Source organism: Diadema antillarum, unplaced genomic scaffold (genome assembly GCF_040938485.1).
Source record: "Diadema antillarum isolate AM-2024a unplaced genomic scaffold, OU_Dant_1.0 seq00000523_RagTag, whole genome shotgun sequence".
Taxonomy (NCBI): domain Eukaryota; kingdom Metazoa; phylum Echinodermata; class Echinoidea; order Diadematoida; family Diadematidae; genus Diadema; species Diadema antillarum.
Genome location: NW_027271475.1, coordinates 2,510,895 through 2,529,413, shown reverse-complemented (window position 1 = coordinate 2,529,413; position 18,519 = coordinate 2,510,895). Strand labels below are relative to the sequence as shown.

General features: G+C 37.7%; 1 protein-coding gene across 1 annotated transcript in view; it reads right to left on the bottom strand.

Annotated features, from left to right (window-relative positions):
• LOC139734385 (anoctamin-7-like) overlaps window positions 1–18,519 on the bottom strand; it is a 55,048-nt gene that overhangs the window by 30,120 nt on the left and 6,409 nt on the right. The window contains exons 3-7 of the mRNA XM_071645174.1: window positions 18,407–18,507; window positions 17,478–17,553; window positions 17,107–17,261; window positions 15,666–15,695; window positions 5,552–5,724 (exon numbers count right to left, since the gene is read on the bottom strand). Of these exons, the coding sequence (XP_071501275.1) occupies window positions 5,552–5,724; window positions 15,666–15,695; window positions 17,107–17,261; window positions 17,478–17,553; window positions 18,407–18,507 (535 nt within the window). The remainder of the gene's footprint in view (window positions 1–5,551; window positions 5,725–15,665; window positions 15,696–17,106; window positions 17,262–17,477; window positions 17,554–18,406; window positions 18,508–18,519) is intronic.

Here is an 18,519-nt window from a genome sequence, read left to right as displayed (position 1 = left end):
GAAAAGTAGAAATTACGCGGTGCGTAATATATGTCCCCGCCGGAAGTAGCATTTTGTAGCAAAATGTACAATATAGGTAAAAAATCAAGGTCAAAGGTCAAAGAAGTCAAAGGTCAAAATTCTGTGTAGAAGTTTTGAAGCCCTCACCTAGTGCCATCACATAAAGCAAACAGAATCGAAATCGGGTAAGAAATGGCGAAGGAGTAGCATTTTGTAGCAAAATGTACAATACAGGTCAAAAATCAAGGTCAAAGATCAAAGAAGTCAACTTAGGTCAAAATTCTGTGTAGAAGTTTTGAATCCGTCACCTAGTGCCATCACATAAAGCAAACAGAATCGAAATCGGGATAGAAATGGCGAAGGAGTAGCATTTTGTAGCCAATGTACAATATGGGTCAAAAATCAAGGTCAAAGGTCAAAGAAGTCAAAGGTCAAAATTCTGTGTAGAAGTTTTGAAGCCCTCACCTAGTGCCATCACATAAAGCAAACGGAATCGAAATCGGGTTAGAAATGGCGAAGGAGTAGCATTTTGTAGCAAAATGTACAATATAGGTCAAAGGTCAAGGTCAAAGGTCACGACTGAAATTCTGTGTATAAGTTTCAAAGCTCCCATGTAGTGCTATCATATAAAGCAAACAGAATCAAAATTGGCTCATAAATGACAGAGAAGTAACAAATTGAAGATTTTGATCACACACGGACGGACACACGGACGGACACATGGACACACACACGTACGGAGCCCGTTTGATAGTCCCCTGCTCGAACTCGTTCGGCGGGGACAATAATAATAATAATAATAACAATAATAATAATAACAATAATAATAATAATAATAATAATAGTGGCTACTTGTATAGAGCACAGCTCCACCTTTCATTACATACTAAGTACTACTTTACAAAATGTTTTTGCCAAGTAGTGAAGAAAACAATCCAGTGTGTGTGATGATTGTGACAATTGTCAAACAAAGCACAGTCAGGGTTAAGGGAAGAAAAAGAGAGAGAAAAAAAGAGAATGAGAGGGAGAGAGGGAGAGAGAGAGAGAGTACAAATGTATGTGTGCGTGTGTGTGAAGTATGTAGTCTAGACGTAGATAAATATAAATGTATTATGCACATTGTATGTTGGATAGATGGATAGATAGATACTTTAAGATGCATACTTGTACATGCAGTTCAAAAACATAGAACGATATAAAAACAGATAAAAATAAAGGTAGACAAAGATGGAAACATAACTCATAGAAGACGGACAGATAACAGATAGATAGATAGATAGATATAAATAGATAGATAGATAGATAGATAGATAGATAGATAGATAGACAGACAGACAGACAGACAGAAAGATAGATACTCTATAGACAGACAGGTGAGATGAGAAACCTTTATGAAATATGAAAGGGAGTGTAATTCCATGAGGAATCCAACGGTAATTTGATGAAAATTGGTTTTAAAATGACTGAGATATCCAAAACAGAGCGATCTCAATAAAATGTGGGACCCACCTTTTATTACGATCACTTTGTTTTACTTTGTTTTTGGATGTTTCAGCCATTCTAAACCCGATTTTCCTCAAATAAAATTTGAATTCCTCTTAAAATGGTATGCTATGTACAATTTCATAAGTGTTTACTTGGTATCTTGCAAATAGTTAAAAGCCCAATCCTCATCTCCACCAATACTGTACCATCCCTTTAACAAGTGTACTTATTACATTTGAGGAACAAAAAGGGAATGTAATTGAAAGTAGTGGTCTGCCTTGGCAATTGCTGTCAATGCTCTTGGTTTATATGCTGTACTGTAAAACATTATATATTCGTAGCATGAATTTTTCGCGAATTGGAGCCGACAGCCTTTTTCATGGCATGAAATTTTTGCGAAGTGCCACTGGCCTTCAATGCATATAGTGTAAACAAGGACTTTCACGTGCATTTTAATTTCGCGAATCTTGGCGCTCGCGAAATTCAAGTGCACATGAAAATTCCTCGTTTTACAGTATGTCAAGAGATAAACATCCTTCATAAGTTTGACTTGTGGCAAATACGGAAAAATGGTTTCAAATATAACATTACTCCCCCTCCCCCCTCATCAACCCCAGATGAAAAAAGAAAGAACATATGTGACCGTGCACCTCAAAACGAACATAAAGTCGCACACATTGATTTTGCGTGAGGACTGAAAAGAAGTGAAATGGGTCAACCTAGCCGATCTTGACTTTTTCATATTTTCTGAAAGAGCGGGTCTTCTTTTATGTTATGTTAAAATTTGGTATCATAAAACGGGCAGGAAAGTGTGTTTTTTTCAGAAGTTTATCTCGAACATTTTTTGGTAGAATAGTGTAATTAAGTGTGTCTTTAGAATCCCTTTTTCATTTCTGAAAAACCTTGTCCACACTCTTCACTTTCAACTCTAATAACTTTTGAAAGGATAGTGCTACTGCTTTGAAAGTTGGCATTATTTATGGACAGAATGTATTAATGAGGCATGTTTAATTTCAGTTTAATCTAATAGTCCCTTCATTGTTGTTGCTCTGGTGGTTTACTTCCTGTTTTTTGTCCCATTCATCGCACAACCAGCACGGTTTGGTAAAGATTAAGCGCTTGAATAGACACTGTACTTCAGAGCCTCTTTTCTCAGTTCACACTTTTCCTGAGTTTGTACTTTCTTTCCAATATTTAGATAGGTTAGAAGAGTCCATTTGATTTGAGTTATACATCATTTTAAAGCTTAAAGTCTGTTCTTTCAGAATATGGTCTTAACTAAAAATTTATGTCTGGCGACTTTTTGTTTGTTTTGAGGTGCAGGGTCACATATATGAAAAGAAAAGAATATTTGGGGATTTCATCAAAATATGTTTGACAATGGATAAACATGTTGTGCCAATCTAAAATATTCACGTCTCTTTCCAACAATTCATAGTCAAGCCCGTTGACGACGAGTCCCGAGTATACTCGGGCAGGGGCCTATGGAAAATGCGTGTTGTAGCAAAATGAGTCCGTCCTCAACGGGTCAACCCTAACTACAAATGGCACATGCAGCTAATATTTCCGCTACTCTGATGTGACAGAAGTAAAATTGTTTACTTTGGAGGTCATTTGTCACTTTGGCAAACATAATCCCCCCTACTTCTGATATCATAATGGTACCAGTTGCCAACATAGATAATGTTTGTTGGCTTCTTCCCAATTTCCTACATGAGGACAGGATAGTTCCATTTGTGACCGTGCATCACAAAACCCACAATATTCAAGTCACAAGCTCCAATTTCACATGAGGACCCAAAACAGGTGAAATGGTTTCACCTGGTTAATCTTTACTATTTCATATTTTCTGAAAGAGCAATCCTTAATCTACATAATTCTAGAGTTGGAAACTGTGTTATTATCAGTTTCTTTAAACATGTGTTTATCAGTAGAATAGGTCAATAAGGTACGTCTTTACGGCCCCTTATCTTTTCTTTAAAATCCTTTTAATAGCACACTCTCCATTATCAACTATGATAACTTCTGAACAGATGATGTTATCGCTTTGAGAGTTAGCATTATAGTCAGAGGTAAAATGTGTTTACTGAGTGTGTCAGACTGCAGCTTAATCCGATAATTCCTTCATTGTGGTTGCCCTGGAAATTTACATCTTGTTTGTTTGTTTGACAGACTGCAGCTTAATCCGATAATCCCTTCATTGTGGTTGCCCTGGAAATTTACATCTTGTTTGTTTGTTTGACAATGTGTGTTTGTTTGTTTTTTGTCCCATTGATTGAACAGAGCACAGCTTGGTGAGATAAAGCACTTGAATTGAACCTGAACCTCAAAGCCTCTTTTCTCAGTAAACATTTTTCCAGAGTGTGCACTTTCTGTCCATTATTTAGATAACTTAGGAAAGTATTTTTACTGAGTTATCAAATTAAAAACTTATGGTCTGCTCTTTCCAATCTGCCTTTATCTAAATATCCATATCTGGTAACTTTTTGTTGGTTTTAGGGTCACATTTGCTAATCTTGTCAACTCATCTGGTTGGGAGGGGGGAGGGGGTCTGCACACATTATTTGTTTGTTTGTCTGTTTTCAATTTCCATCTGACAAGATGGATGGAAAGCCCACATCAGCTGCTCTAGCTGGTTTCCATGAGGTCCAATTGTACAGTATGTACTCAGGGTGGGCCTCTTCACCAGGTAATACACCTTGCTCTTTACAAGGAATGAATGAAACAGGATCTTTTACATGTGTGGGTTGTACATTTTAAATCTCTCACACACAGGACCTCCATTCTATGTCCTATAACCAAGGGACAGAGTGTTTTGCCCCTACTATAGCGGGGACGGCACAATAACACATGTCCCATAGCTCAGTATGACTCACTGGGATTCAAACCCAAGCCTAAGCCCGAGCCATTTGATTGAAAGGCAGATACGGTACCGACTGAGTCACTTCGCCACCAACTGTTCACTATACCTCATTAAATTAGCCTTTATAGACTTCACTGAATATCTTGTTTTTAAGAAAGTCTAGGACTGCTCAATTTCATCTAACCTGTCGTATGAAATATCATCAATGGAGGATAGAAATGAAAGAGAACTTTCCCAAAATATATGTGGATTGGGTGAATACAGCAATATTAGTACCAGAGAACACATCAGTGACGATTGAGGAAAATCTGACAATTCGTTGAAAAGTTATGAATTTCTACAAGATTCAATGCCACCAAAGCTGGATGAGAAGACTACTACAGTTCTTGATTACTGCAGAACAATGATTTAAAGAAAATGTAGAAAAATTCCACAAAATGTAATTTCTAATGAAAAGTACACATTGTTCTGAACTGTTAAAGGTAATATAATTTCCCTTGCATTCTTAAAGAAGTCCACCAGTTGCTCTTTCATTGTGCTATAAAAGTGACATTTTTTGAAATTCTCTTTACTGTAAAAGTGGATATTTTCGCGTGACTAATTTTTCGCGCTTGGCCGTGTCAGAAGAGTTTCGCATGTTTTTAATTCCGCGGAATCAAGACATCGCTCACAGAAACGTATGGCAAGCAAAAATATTCCCGTGCTTTTATTTTCGCGCTAATTTCTGGTTGCGCGAAATGCGCGAAAATTTCAACACCGCGAAAATTTCCACTTTTACAGTATATATTCTTCACATCGCTGTGCAGCTGTGACAAGCTTGTAGTGTTCGCACCCAGCATTGGCAGCACCAATACTTTAAAAATTCATACCTTTTTAATAATGCTTTGTCCGATTTTCCTGCTGTATTCACTCATTGTATACTGTAAAACGAGGAATGTTCGCGTGCATTCTAATTTTAAATTTTGCGAGCGCCAACATTCACAAAATTAAATTGCACACAAAAGTTCTTGTCTACACAATAAGCATTGGATGCAAGGTACTCCAGTTCGTGAAATTTTCATGCTGCGAATATATCATATTTTACATTATATGTGGGGAAACTTTCCCTTTAAGAGCTAAAGATACACAGCATCTATTATCAAAGAAAGTGGTTTTTGGGACTGAATTGGTGAAAATTATTCATGATTCTTCTCATCTACCTACCTGAGAAAGAGTCCATAGCCCCAGATAGCCAGACCTAGGAGCATGGGGATCCAGAGCTGAGCAGCAAACACCCCTGCCCAGGCAAAGTAGAAGGAAATCTTCTCCCCAAAGTAGTTCCTGATCTTCCACAGCGGCTGGTACTTGAACCAGCTACACCAAGTCCTCTGCAGCTCCTGCGGGAGTCCCAAGAAAAGATTCCAGGGTTCAGATAATAGTACAGGATCACCTCAAGATCTTTGCCCTACCAACATACAATAGGTTCATTCACACACGTTGAAAAAACTAGATTTAAATGACTATTTAAGCGACACTGTTTTTGCGTGACTATTTTTGAAACGTGGCAGTTTCAGTGGTGCACAGATCATGATTAGAATCTCACTTAAACAGTCATGATTCTCATGTCCACACACATAAAAAAAAAACCATGGTTTTTGCATTGCGATTCAAATCGTGGCCAAAATAATCGCAACTTTTGATGGCTGTGTGAATGTGCTTAGTATCACTGTGATCTGAGACACTTTTGCTATTCTACTTACAAGACATTTGCCAGTCCTCATGGTAAATAAACAAAGACATTAGCGATAAATTCTTTAATGGCTTCAATTGTATCTTTGGAAGAAACAGAAACTACTCGACACCCCTCCTTCAGTTGACAGCAGAAACTTAATTTCCGCTATGGGCACAACCTCAAACCAACAAAAACAAATAAGTTCAATATACATGTACAGTTGAACCTCTCGTATCCGGACAAGTCGGGACCGGGGCTCATCCGGATGAGGGATTTGGCCGGATACGGGAGACTCAATGCTTTATACATGTACATATACATACACATGTACTGATGTAACCCATTGTAGTACCACATGTAGTAATGTGTATACTGCAACCTTTTCATTGTTACACTCAGTAACAGACCCCAAAATAGAGGTTCGTGTTTGCAAGAATGAAATTATTTTCTGTTATAATTTCTTGGGATGATTTACCTAAATAATTATTAAGAAATGTATCAAGTATGTGTAATTCATGTGTGTTTGTGTAGGAGTTCTCAAGGAGTTGGGAATCCCCCTTTCCTCCCGTAATTATTTTAAAAAAAATCACGGCGAGATTGCATCCGTATAATAGAGAGATCCGGATAAAGGGAGGCCGGATAAGAGAGGTTCAACTGTACATGGAAATCAAAATATTATAGACTCTTAGCCATTTGAAGGTCAGTTAATCTATAATGTAATATCACAAATTTGTATGTAACTTTGAAAAGAGGCATCACGGTTGCTAAACTGTAACACTGCCTACACGTACTTGTACATGCAAGTAGAACTTCTTCTTCAAGCTCTACATGTATGCACCTACAAAATTTCCCAATTTGCACAATGTCAAAAGGAACAATTCTTCAATCGACCCATGAAAAGGGGCATTATAAGGGTTACACCATTGGGTTCATACACAAGCATTTCATTGAAAAAAAAAAAACACCAATAATTTTGTTTTTGTCAATCTAATCATACACAGCATAGGTGTTCTTTTTTTTTTAATTGTCATTACTATTTTTGTGTGTGTGGGGGGAGGTTGTTTTGAAAGGAAACAAATTAGGAATTCTATGCAAACAGTACTGTATTGTCACATAACAAAGATGGCTACAGTGAAGGTCATATATAAGATTCATACATGTATATATTGTGCAAGCATAATACTTTGCATATTATATGGGGACTTGCAAGACAATTTCATGAGCGGCAAAATTCCTGCATAAAAAATCTCACAAGATGAAGACAAAAATATTCCTTTGTTACGAGCGGAGTCCGTGATTTGCCATCTTAGAAATGGAATGCATTGCATTCGCATCAGGGGTTGCAATATTTCAGCTTGTTCATTTTGTTAACATTGGTCAACTTGCTACACAATTGAATAGTATTGCTGACATCCATACAAATTGAACATTTGTTATCATTTGTCACAACTGTTCAAGTCTTTTGCAGATCAGTCACATTTCCACTGCCCTGAATGAAGAAAAAGTAAATCTTTGCATACATTCTCCTTTGAATCACACCAGGCCACACATACAAATCCTCTTCAATGAAGGAAAATCTTGCAAATGACGTTAGGTCCATTCTCAAATTTGATTTCAATTCCAAAACATCATCATCAACAACAACAACAACAACTTCACCAAAAAAAAACAAACAACCAAACAAAAGAATTAAAAGAAATTGAGAACATACAATGTACAGTATGTAGGCCCTACAGTTTTCAATCAAATTCTGATATTGGAAGGGCACAACCAACATCATGCACATCATGATTGGATAGTCAAAATGAATTTGACCCTGAAATTGTTCTGTAATTCCATGCAAAACAAGGAAAAGTAGAAATTACGCGGTGCGTAATATATGTCCCCGCCGGAAGTAGCATTTTGTAGCAAAGTGTACAATATACGTAAAAAAATCATGGTCAAAGGTCAAAGAAGTCAAAGGTCAAAATTCTGTGTAGAAGTTTTGAAGCCCTCACCTAGTGCCATCACATAAAGCAAACTGAATCGAAATCGGGTTAGAAATGGCGAAGGAGTAGCATTTTGTAGCCAATGTACAATATAGGTAAACAATCAAGGTCAAAGGTCAAAATTCTGTGTAGAAGTTTTGAAGCCCTCACCTAGTGCCATCACATAAAGCAAACGGAATCGAAATCGGGCTAGAAATGGCGAGGGAGTAGCATTTTGAAGCAAAATGTACAATATAGGTTGTGTAGAAGTTTCAAAGCTCCCATGTAGTACTATCATGTAAAGCAAACAGAATCAAAATTGGCTCATAAATGACAGAAAAGTAGCAAATTGAACATTTTGATCACACACGGACGCACACACACACGGACACACACACGGACACACACACGGACACACACACGTACAGAGCCCGTTTCATAGTCCCCTGCTCGAACTCGTTCGGCGGGGACAACTAAAAATGAAATCATGCACCACACCCTTTAACTTCACATAAAGTTTCCAGCACCCTGGTTGCATTTTTCTCTCTGTTTCATGTGACTGATAAAGCAAAACTGTCTCTACTTCAGTTATTACTCATTGGGAGTGTCATACACCCCCAAATTGATTCTTTCCATCTGGTCGCTTCTACCCACACATTACTCTTTGTGTTTTGCTTCCATCATGTCTGCAAGCCATGGAAAACAATGCCACTCATGGTATGTACAATAAGTTGTCTCCTCTCATTGTTTTGTGACGAGACAATGGAATGCCTTGTATCTTTCCACTGCTCTGCACAGACAGGCCTGACAAAACACAGCATGATAAAATTGTATGCTACCCTATGAACTGAAACTATAAATGTAAGATGCAGCTTAATCAAACATTCCAATGTACAGTCATAAATTATGTTTCAGAATCACAAAGTTGTTGTCACAAGATACCAATCTATCTTTGATCTACTGTATACCTTGTTATTTTCGTATGCAGATATCTTCCCGAATGTGGAGGTAATGGACATTTTTGCAAGATGTTCTTTTCACGAATTGACACTGATGCGTAGTTGGAGACTACCCCCCCCCCCCCCCTATCTCATCATGACCTCACTGTACCAGGTGTGAAATTATGACTGACTCATGCTCCGTCCATTGCTTGATTCTTTTATAAATTGTTGTTTATGAAGGAAAGTAATCCACTGAAACATACAATGTAGTCCCATTGGGCTGCTGCTCTTCTTGAAACCAACAAACTACAAAACAAAAAACTGTAGATATTCAGTAATAGCAAAAAATGCTCAAGGTATGGCAAGAACTTAAAACGAGGGACCAGCAGAACATTACATCTAGAATCACTGCAACTCACTGCAGCTTCCCTCCATAAAAACAACTTGTCAAATCAATGAACAAGAGACAGGACGTCCACACTGACTTTGTGAGGTACATATTTGCAAGTGACATCAAGCAGGGTACAGAGTTATTTACCCCTTTTATACTGGGCGATAGCTCGCTTCAGATGCGGACCTGAAGCGAGCTAACTCTCAGTAAAAAAGGTCGAAAAATATTTAGCCCGAGCTAAAGTTAGTCTGCTTTAGGGGGGTGGATCAGGTCAGCTTCAGGTCCGAGCTAACTTCAGTATAAAAGGTACGCGAGTTTAGCTCGGGCTAAATTCACTGACCCGTGACCGGAAATCGTGTACGGTGCTTCCGGGTCACCAATATGTACGTTTACTGCTGTACTGTTGCCACTGGCGCATATGTGTATATGTATTTCGCATCGTATGCACTGACCGGTGTATCAATATTATTTTTTATAAAATGGGTTCAAGAATGTAGCCAATTGGAAGCGCTGAAATGAGTCACGTGTGCATGCATTAATTTCTCACTAACATTCACGGCCTGACGTCACAATGTTTACACTAGCAGTGCGCACTGAATCAGTTGTTACAAGTGCGTCGCGCGCTACTATACGCGCTGTCAATCCTGTAAACAACTTCTAGTTCGGGCTGCCGGCCGGCCTTTCTTGTGCATAACATGTGTGGCGTACATATACTTTATACACACTGTATGTACAGTACTTATATGTGCGGGATTTCCGAGTGCGACGTGCATAAATGTTTGGGACGAACATCTTCGGACATCTTGATTCTTGAGCGAGTGCTACATGTAGCTGACTGGTATTGACCCACAAAGGTACGTGAAAAATGCTGTTAGTTTTTTGACCCATTTTATAAAACAAATGATGCACAGGATTATTTCATGGTGTTAGTGGGTATTTACAATGTAGTGCAACATGCACTCGGCTTCGCCTCATGCATGTTTCACAATTGTAAATACCCTCGAGTGTGCTACATTGTACATCCCCACTAACGCACTCTATCCTGTGCATCATTTGTATAACACTGTCACTGTTTGCTGTTCCAGGGGTAAAACTCTCAGTTAACTCTTTGAACTAGCAAATGATATGATTAAATGGTGAGAAAAAAAAAATAGCACAGTACGTACACTATATATGCCGATGACTGGTTGAATTTCGCGAGTAACTTGTAACAACGGAACTGAATTCGTACTCGTAAGTAAGCATGAAAACTGTCACTGAATTTCCGCGCTCATGGGAAGGACAGCAGGCTGATGGGGGGGGGGGGGGGGGGAGGTGCGCACGTAACCTTGAGTGGTCAAGAATGGCAGTATAAAACGACTTAGCCCGAGCTAAAGTTAGCTCGCTTCAGAAGCGAGCTAAAGTCGTGGGCAGCATAAAAGGGTTACTTGACTCATAAAATCATGTCGCAAATCTACACATTATGTTATTGCTGAGATAGAGAAGCGAGGGTAAAGTTGATTTATCGTTTATTTCGGAGCTGAAAAGAGAGCATCTCTCTTGGGGCTGTGGCATGTTTGTATGGTGTGTTATCGATCTCCAGTCATCTCAAGCCCTGATACATGTAAATCAACAATATCAAAGTGACAACATGCTCTAGGGCCATATGGCTCATGTTATGAAAAGGGGAAGAAAAAAAAAAAAACAGGGTTCACTGCACTTTTCCATTACAGCTGAGCATATGTTTCAATCAAATGAAATGTACTTTGTAGTTGTGCTTCTTCTTGGGTACATGTTTCTCCCTCTCTCTCTCTTTCATTTTGTTTTTCAATACTAAATGAGTTGTTTTGTTATTGTTGTTGTTTGTTTGTTATACTTTTCTGTATGTCTTTCCTGGTATACTTCAGCTCACGGGTACCACCACAAGTGAATGCAAGCTAGAGATATAAACTAGCCTGCAACTTCCCTGCGTGAGGCACCACTGAATGCTATTACTGTAGGTAAATTTGAATCTGAAATTTGAATTTGAATGAGAATTATCAGGGGCTTCACAAACTATTACAATTACAAACATGTATTATTCTTCATCAACGAGGATCTATGCACAATTTAATTTACCTGTTCTACTGGAGAGAGAAATTACGATTGAAATTTAGTGTTCCAGCTGTCAGTAGACCTACCACGAGGTCCTCATGGGAGCCACATTGTACCTTTTGAGTGTAATTCTACTCTGTATTCCCACCCAACAGGATATTCCTGCCAAATATAAATCATTATGCATCTTGAAAGAATGTATGACAGGGTTAATTTGTGAAAGGTGCCACATCTGGACATCCAACAAAAACTGAGATCTTTTCCAAATAGGTTTCTTTCTACACACAATACCACAAGAGTTTCCCTACACTACTGTATATCTGGAGAAGATGTCATCTACCATCACTGGTTTGGATCTTCTGGGCCAATATTTCGGACACATGAACAATTCAAATAAATTTGATACTCTGGTATGATCCCCTAAAAGCATAAATCATACAGGTCTATTTTTTTTCTTTTTTTTTTCCAAATGAAAACAGGAAGTTAACAATTTTCCCAGGTAACTCACTATTAAACATATCTCTTTGGGGCCATATCAAGCCACTACTACTGACACTGTTATAAACAACTTTAACAGTCACCTCTAATAGTAATTGTAGGAAAATACAGTCAAACTTAGCTGTACTAGTTGCGACTTTTGAAAGAGATGATGGTGAAAACGAACACAACTTTGATCCCAGCGTTATCTGTGCAATTTGGACAACTCTGTTCTTTGAACTTTGTATCAACCTGCCCCTAAAAGAATGACTCTTGCCAAGTCTAACCAAAGTCTGATCACATGTGCTGTAGGAGAAGATGAAAGTGTCACACTTTACTCTTTGGTCTCCATCTGCACTTGTTATCCCCCCCCCCCCCCCCCCCCCCCCCACACACACACACACACATACACACACACCCTTCAGGTGCCAAATGAAGCTACATTGTATCACTGCCACTGTCACGCACAGCTTTCAATTTGTTTATCCCAAATACAATCACAAGTTTTAAAGGTAGGGGATACCTTTTACAGACCTCCCAAAATGCAGCAAAACATTAAATATGAACCTCAGGGGACTTGCTTAGGCCACTGCTTAGAAATTTGGAAGTCAACAGTTATCTAAAATTTGAATGATGCACAAAACTTAACTACTCAGTAGTTCTGTGTGTCAGCCACACTTAAGCCTTTTTGTTGCAGTCTTCTGTATTTGTTATCTATAAACACAAATCTAAAAGTACAAGAGCTGATGTAATAACATATAGAGTGTGTGGCAAGAATGTATATAGAACTGTTTGTAAGTGTTGATGAACTTTCTTCACAAAATATACATGATGGACACACATGCGGTGCATGGGTCTGCAAAGGTAGCCTAGTAATGTACTGGAATTTACGGTGAGCCCCGAAAAAAATTCAATTCAATATCTAACGGTCAGAAAAATGCACTAAATGTTACCTTCCACTTTCAATACTTTATGGGAGTTTCTAAAATGATACTCTCTTCAACATACCACTGTATTTATACAACTCTTCATTTAAGGCATGCAAATGGGATTCCCTACCTTTAAAGGAGCCCTACAGGCTCTTGGCACAGACACAGACACAGACACAGACACACACACACACGCAGACACACACACACACACACTTAATTACACCAACACCAACAACACTCAAAGAAATAAAAAAAAAACCAACAACAACAATCCACTCCACAATGAGCACTGTGCATACAATGCATGTGTGAAGAAAGCGAGCAAACTGTGCTTCCGTGTTCTGGAGATCATATCAGAAGTACAGAAATGAATCATACATCAAACTACAGCTTTCATCACACTACAAAGTTGAATGTCTTTGGATACCCTATGCATTTGCTGTGCATGAGCTGAGCTGGTATGAACTTTGTATATCAATAACACTTCAAAATGGGCAAGACGAATATTAAGTAGTGATCTTCCATAATCAGATGTTACCATTCAACAAACACACACACAGCTGTGGTGTCATCATGCTTTTATACTACCTACGTTTTGTAGTGTACACATTGCACTAGTTTGCATGAAATGAAAAATTAAATACCTTGCATGTAAGGTAATAACACTAATTACAACAGAGAGATGCATATGTATGAAAATCTAATTTCAGATCTTTCATATTCACTCTGCAAAGAAGTTGGAAATATTAGCAGAATTTGTCCATTTCAAAATTTCAGCAGGGACTACCTGTATATCCCTTTGATTCACCAAAGAGTTAATTCCATAATACCCCCACGTACAATACACTGTAGCATGAGTAATGGGATTCAATTTTTTATATCAGTCAAGGGCATTGCAGATTTTAATAGTCCATCACTGTCTACCAGAACACATACACTGAAGGCTACACGAGAGGTACAGATAGAAATTGGCAAGGATAGTGATCTACACTTCCTAATGATTCTGTGTCATTTTCAAAAGGAAGAAGAGAACTTGATGTAAAGCAATTAAGCAATCCTGTAGCACCTACAGGTTATTTTGCAATATATCAACACCTTGTATTTCCTTCAGGAAGGAAATATCATGCTGCTGCATGAACTTTAAAGCTGAATGTATTTATGGAGATCAATTTTACAGAGGTGACACGTGGATGATAGAACTCAGGCAAAGAAACTCACATATTTTCACACACGCCCACATCCAACGCAGAAACACACTCTTAAAGCACATGAGGCCCCCTGCAGAGAGTTAAGTGACTTTTGAGAGGGGTGACCATGGGGGGTTCGGGGGCCAAAGGGGTTAAGCAACAGACCACTGGGACATGCATTTATATGGTAACATCACTCCAGTTCATAAAATATCATGCGAGTTTAATATTACAGTAGCACAGCAAACAGATACATTATACACTGTACGCAGGAGAGGCTGAGCATAATGTTGTTTGATGCAACAGCATAGCTGACTCTCGTTTAGGATTGAACGTAAAGGCAGAGGGGACTTACAGAGCTGTATCTGTTCTTACATTGTATCTCATAAAATTGAGTGCAAAGGTGCAAACAAATCCTTTGACACCATTTCATGGCAGGGAAAACAGAATGATTAAGACAAACGGATATCTCTCGGATACTATAGACAACAACAACAACAACAACAACACTATGTTCCAACAAGAATTTGTAATTAATGACTGTATTCTTTATAATGAGAGTCAACTGTACTGATGTCACACAAGAGCATATAAAAGTATGGTAGTACTACCTAAGCATGCATGGCAGATGATAAAGATGATGAGGGGGTTAGTACTGGGAAAAATGATGAGGTTAGTTTACATATGATGCAAATATTAAACAGTATTAGGAGAACTGTGAGAAAAGATAGTGTATCATTATGTAACCACGTATTGAAAATCCCCTAAAAGGTTGCACAGGCTCTTCAATCAGAAAGCTTAAAATGCAAATGTTTAAAATGTCTCTGGTTGAAAGTTGATTGTAAGTTTTCAATTACTTTCTGAAACAATAGTCCTTCTGTTTTAATTTGAAATCCCCAAACATAAACTTATTTTATCCAATTTGTGATTGTTCTTATAGATTTTGTAGAGCCATACTTATTGCTTTCTCCTCAGCATGAAAGAGTACTTATTGTACATCACAAACCAACATCATCTTTCTTTTTTTCAGTCTGTCACAAGATTAATATGTTAAAATAATAATGAAAAAATGATACTTTGTACATTTAAAGTAGAAGAAAATTTCAAGATAAACTGATAATCCTCCATACTGTTTGCCACATGGAGTTTACAGCGTACAGTGTATGTCCCATCAACACTACAGATAAATCAGTGTGCTTCAATGAATGCTCAAAGCATTTTTTTTTTTTTTATCACTAATATTCCCAGAGACTGAATATCACTTTTTATTTTCATCACTGATGTATCTATAGACAAAAGCGAAGTACAGCTTTGCCACAATCCATCTAAAATTTGTACAAAGTAAAGAATCTCTTCTTTCGAAATTTGATAAAACCTTACAACAACAACAAAAAAAAAAAACAATGCAGAAACTGTTATTGGTTTTATGATGAAGATCACACATTTGAATAATCACATGCATGGAACACTCTTCATAGGAAACCTTTGTATCAAACATGATCAGCATATGAAAGGACATGCATGCATGCATGAGTACATTAGGCATACCAGCCAGTGGGCATCTATGGATTTATAACTAAAAAATCTAGGATGAAACAATTCAGAGTGGAGTTCTGCAACACAAAATCAAAGACTTACAAAGCGACTGTCTTTCAACAAGAGCTCTCCCTGTTCAACAAACAAGCATACAATTGCACATAAAGTTACCACGTTGAGCAATCAACACATGATTAATTGGTATTGTACATCTGTGGCACATCAACATAGCAAATGTGCGACTTGATTAAGGATGGAAAAAGTATTATTTAAAGCAGATTTAATGGACATCACAAACAGCTGAATGTGTGCAACACAAAGAATGAAATCAATTATAAGAGATTTTGATGACAAACATACACAAAATGCCAGCCTGATGCATTTAATACTGTAAAACATGATATATTCGCGGCATGAAATTTTCGCGAATTGGAGCCGACAGCCTTTTTCGTGGCATGAAATTTTCGCGAATTGCTACTGGCATTCAATGCATGTAGTGTAGACAAAAGTTTTCGCGTGCATTTTAATTTCGCGAATTTTGGCGCTCGCGAAATTCGCGAAATTAAAATGCACGCGAAAATTCCTTGTTTTACAGTAGTCAATCATATCCTTTAACCCTAGCAGTGTTATCGGCAAAATGATGGAGTGTACATGTGCAGTGTACAATCATACAGCATGAGAACATGGGCTTGAGCAGATTTAAGACAGTCCCCTGCATTAATCATGCCTGAACACTAAATAATGACACTTTAATATGCTTATGATCCCCAGACTGACACAAACATTCAAGCAAACCATACACACACACACGCAAAAAAAAAAACAAACAACAAACATACAATTTTTGAGCTAGACTAACAAAGCATTCTCATAAAGTGTACAACACAGTTGCTGCTCTGAGCACAATGGTTTTATAGGGAATATGGCCTTTAAAAACGATAGTATAGTGTTGGATCCTGTAGGGACCCAGATTTTAACATTTTGCAAGATAATTAGAAGCCACTGATGAGAAAATATTAAAGAGCATACAATAAAAAGGAGAAACAAAAAAAAAAATCATTTAACAAAAGCGGTTCTGAAATGGCTGAAACATCCAAAAACAAAGCAAAACAAAGTGGTCCTAATAAGAGTTGAATCCCAGCTTTTACTTTCTTATATTTTTAACATACGCCATTTGTGGCTTTTAAATGTTCCCCGGTGGGAGCTAATGAATATGGCTACACAAGAATTCCTACGCTACCCAGTCAAAAAAGGAATGCACAAATTCACACACATGCATGCACATACAAAACTCGAATCTAAAGCTTACAAATAACATGTTTATATTACATACAAGTAGAAGTTGCTGTGTGTATCAATCTACTCCAGGCAAAAGATTGCAAGTCCTACAACAGAAAATTGGTCAATTAATTGCCAATCATAACTGTCAATAGTGATATCTCCTTGTAATGTACACAGCCCTGATGCTTAATTTGATGTTTATGGAGTCTAATTGATTAATTTCATTATGTGTGCCCTGAGAACAAAATTAAGAATTTTTTACCTCTCTTGAATCGTATTCCGGGTTGAAGTCTTTACTTTTTAGACTTTCCTTTCTCATTTTGTCTCTCGCGTCGTCGTCCAGGACTTCATACGGTGACTCATCGTGGAGAATAAAAGCATCAACATAGATCTTTTTCAAGACCATGTACGGAAGACCTAAATTCAGAAAAGTAAAAGAAAAAAAAATGAAATAAATGATGCTCTTAGAGTAAACATGTTGACAACTTTAATTCATTGACTTATTTTCAAGAAGAATCATGAGGTGGCATATAATTGCTAATAATTCCAATGATACAACGCTGACATGCAGTGGACAGAATGGCTGAGTGGTGCATGGATGAAATTTTGGGAGGAAAAAATGGTTTTGATTACCTCTCCTTTTCATGGAATCCTTCTCCCGAGAGTCACCAGCTTCCCTTACATCCATGTTGATCAGAATGTGATGTACCTGTCAATCAAAAGAACAATGATTATGATAATGACTAAATGATAAACATGAATAATGACAAAATGATAAACATGAATAACAACAAACTAATATGGCTACTACAAGTACTTATAATCATATCAAAAAGTTGATAGAACAACTTATAATATCAATAACTAGAAAAGCACTCTGAGAGCGGAGACCTCGGCCAAGCATGCAGCTCATTTCCATCACTAATCTTGTTCTTCCATAGAGATATCAGTGATTTCCACCCATACGTACTTATACTTCATGCTGAAAGTCTCCCGATTTCCCAATATAGAAGCCTTTGTTACGTCATAAACCCTCAGCTGCACTAGAGCACGCACTTTAGTGCACGCATGCAAACCTCAAATATGCTCAGCCTGAACTCCCAAGTTCATTGACCCTACCTGCCAAAATATCAAAAATCCTTCATAAATTCCCCCATAATTCTCGGATCACTACTAAAAGTTAATCGTTTGTTACTTGTATCATTCTAAACCTTTCCTGCAAGTTTCATCAAAATCCGTTCACTACTTTTTGAGTTATTTTGCATACGGACAAACGAACGAACGAACAAACCAACAGCAATGAAAACATCACCTCTTCCCTTGGCAGAGGTAATGATGATAACCATAATAATAATCATAATGATAATAAACTGATAATAACAGCATTTTCAGAAACAGAGGAAGCAGAAAAAGAGGAAGAAGAAAATGAACAAGATAAAGAATCGTGAAACTTTATTTTTGCAAAATTACAATTACAGTTAAAGTTTATAATATCATGACATCAGGGAATTGTATGGTAAATCTAATAGAAATTCACATTAAAAAAAAAAAAAGACACTTACCAGATAACTCCTTGTGGCTGATCTGAAGAATGTTTCAGGTTCCTCAATGCCATGAAAGACGTTTCTCTTCTGAATGCAGAAAGGGGCACTAACAAAGTCCACTGTTGGTTGAA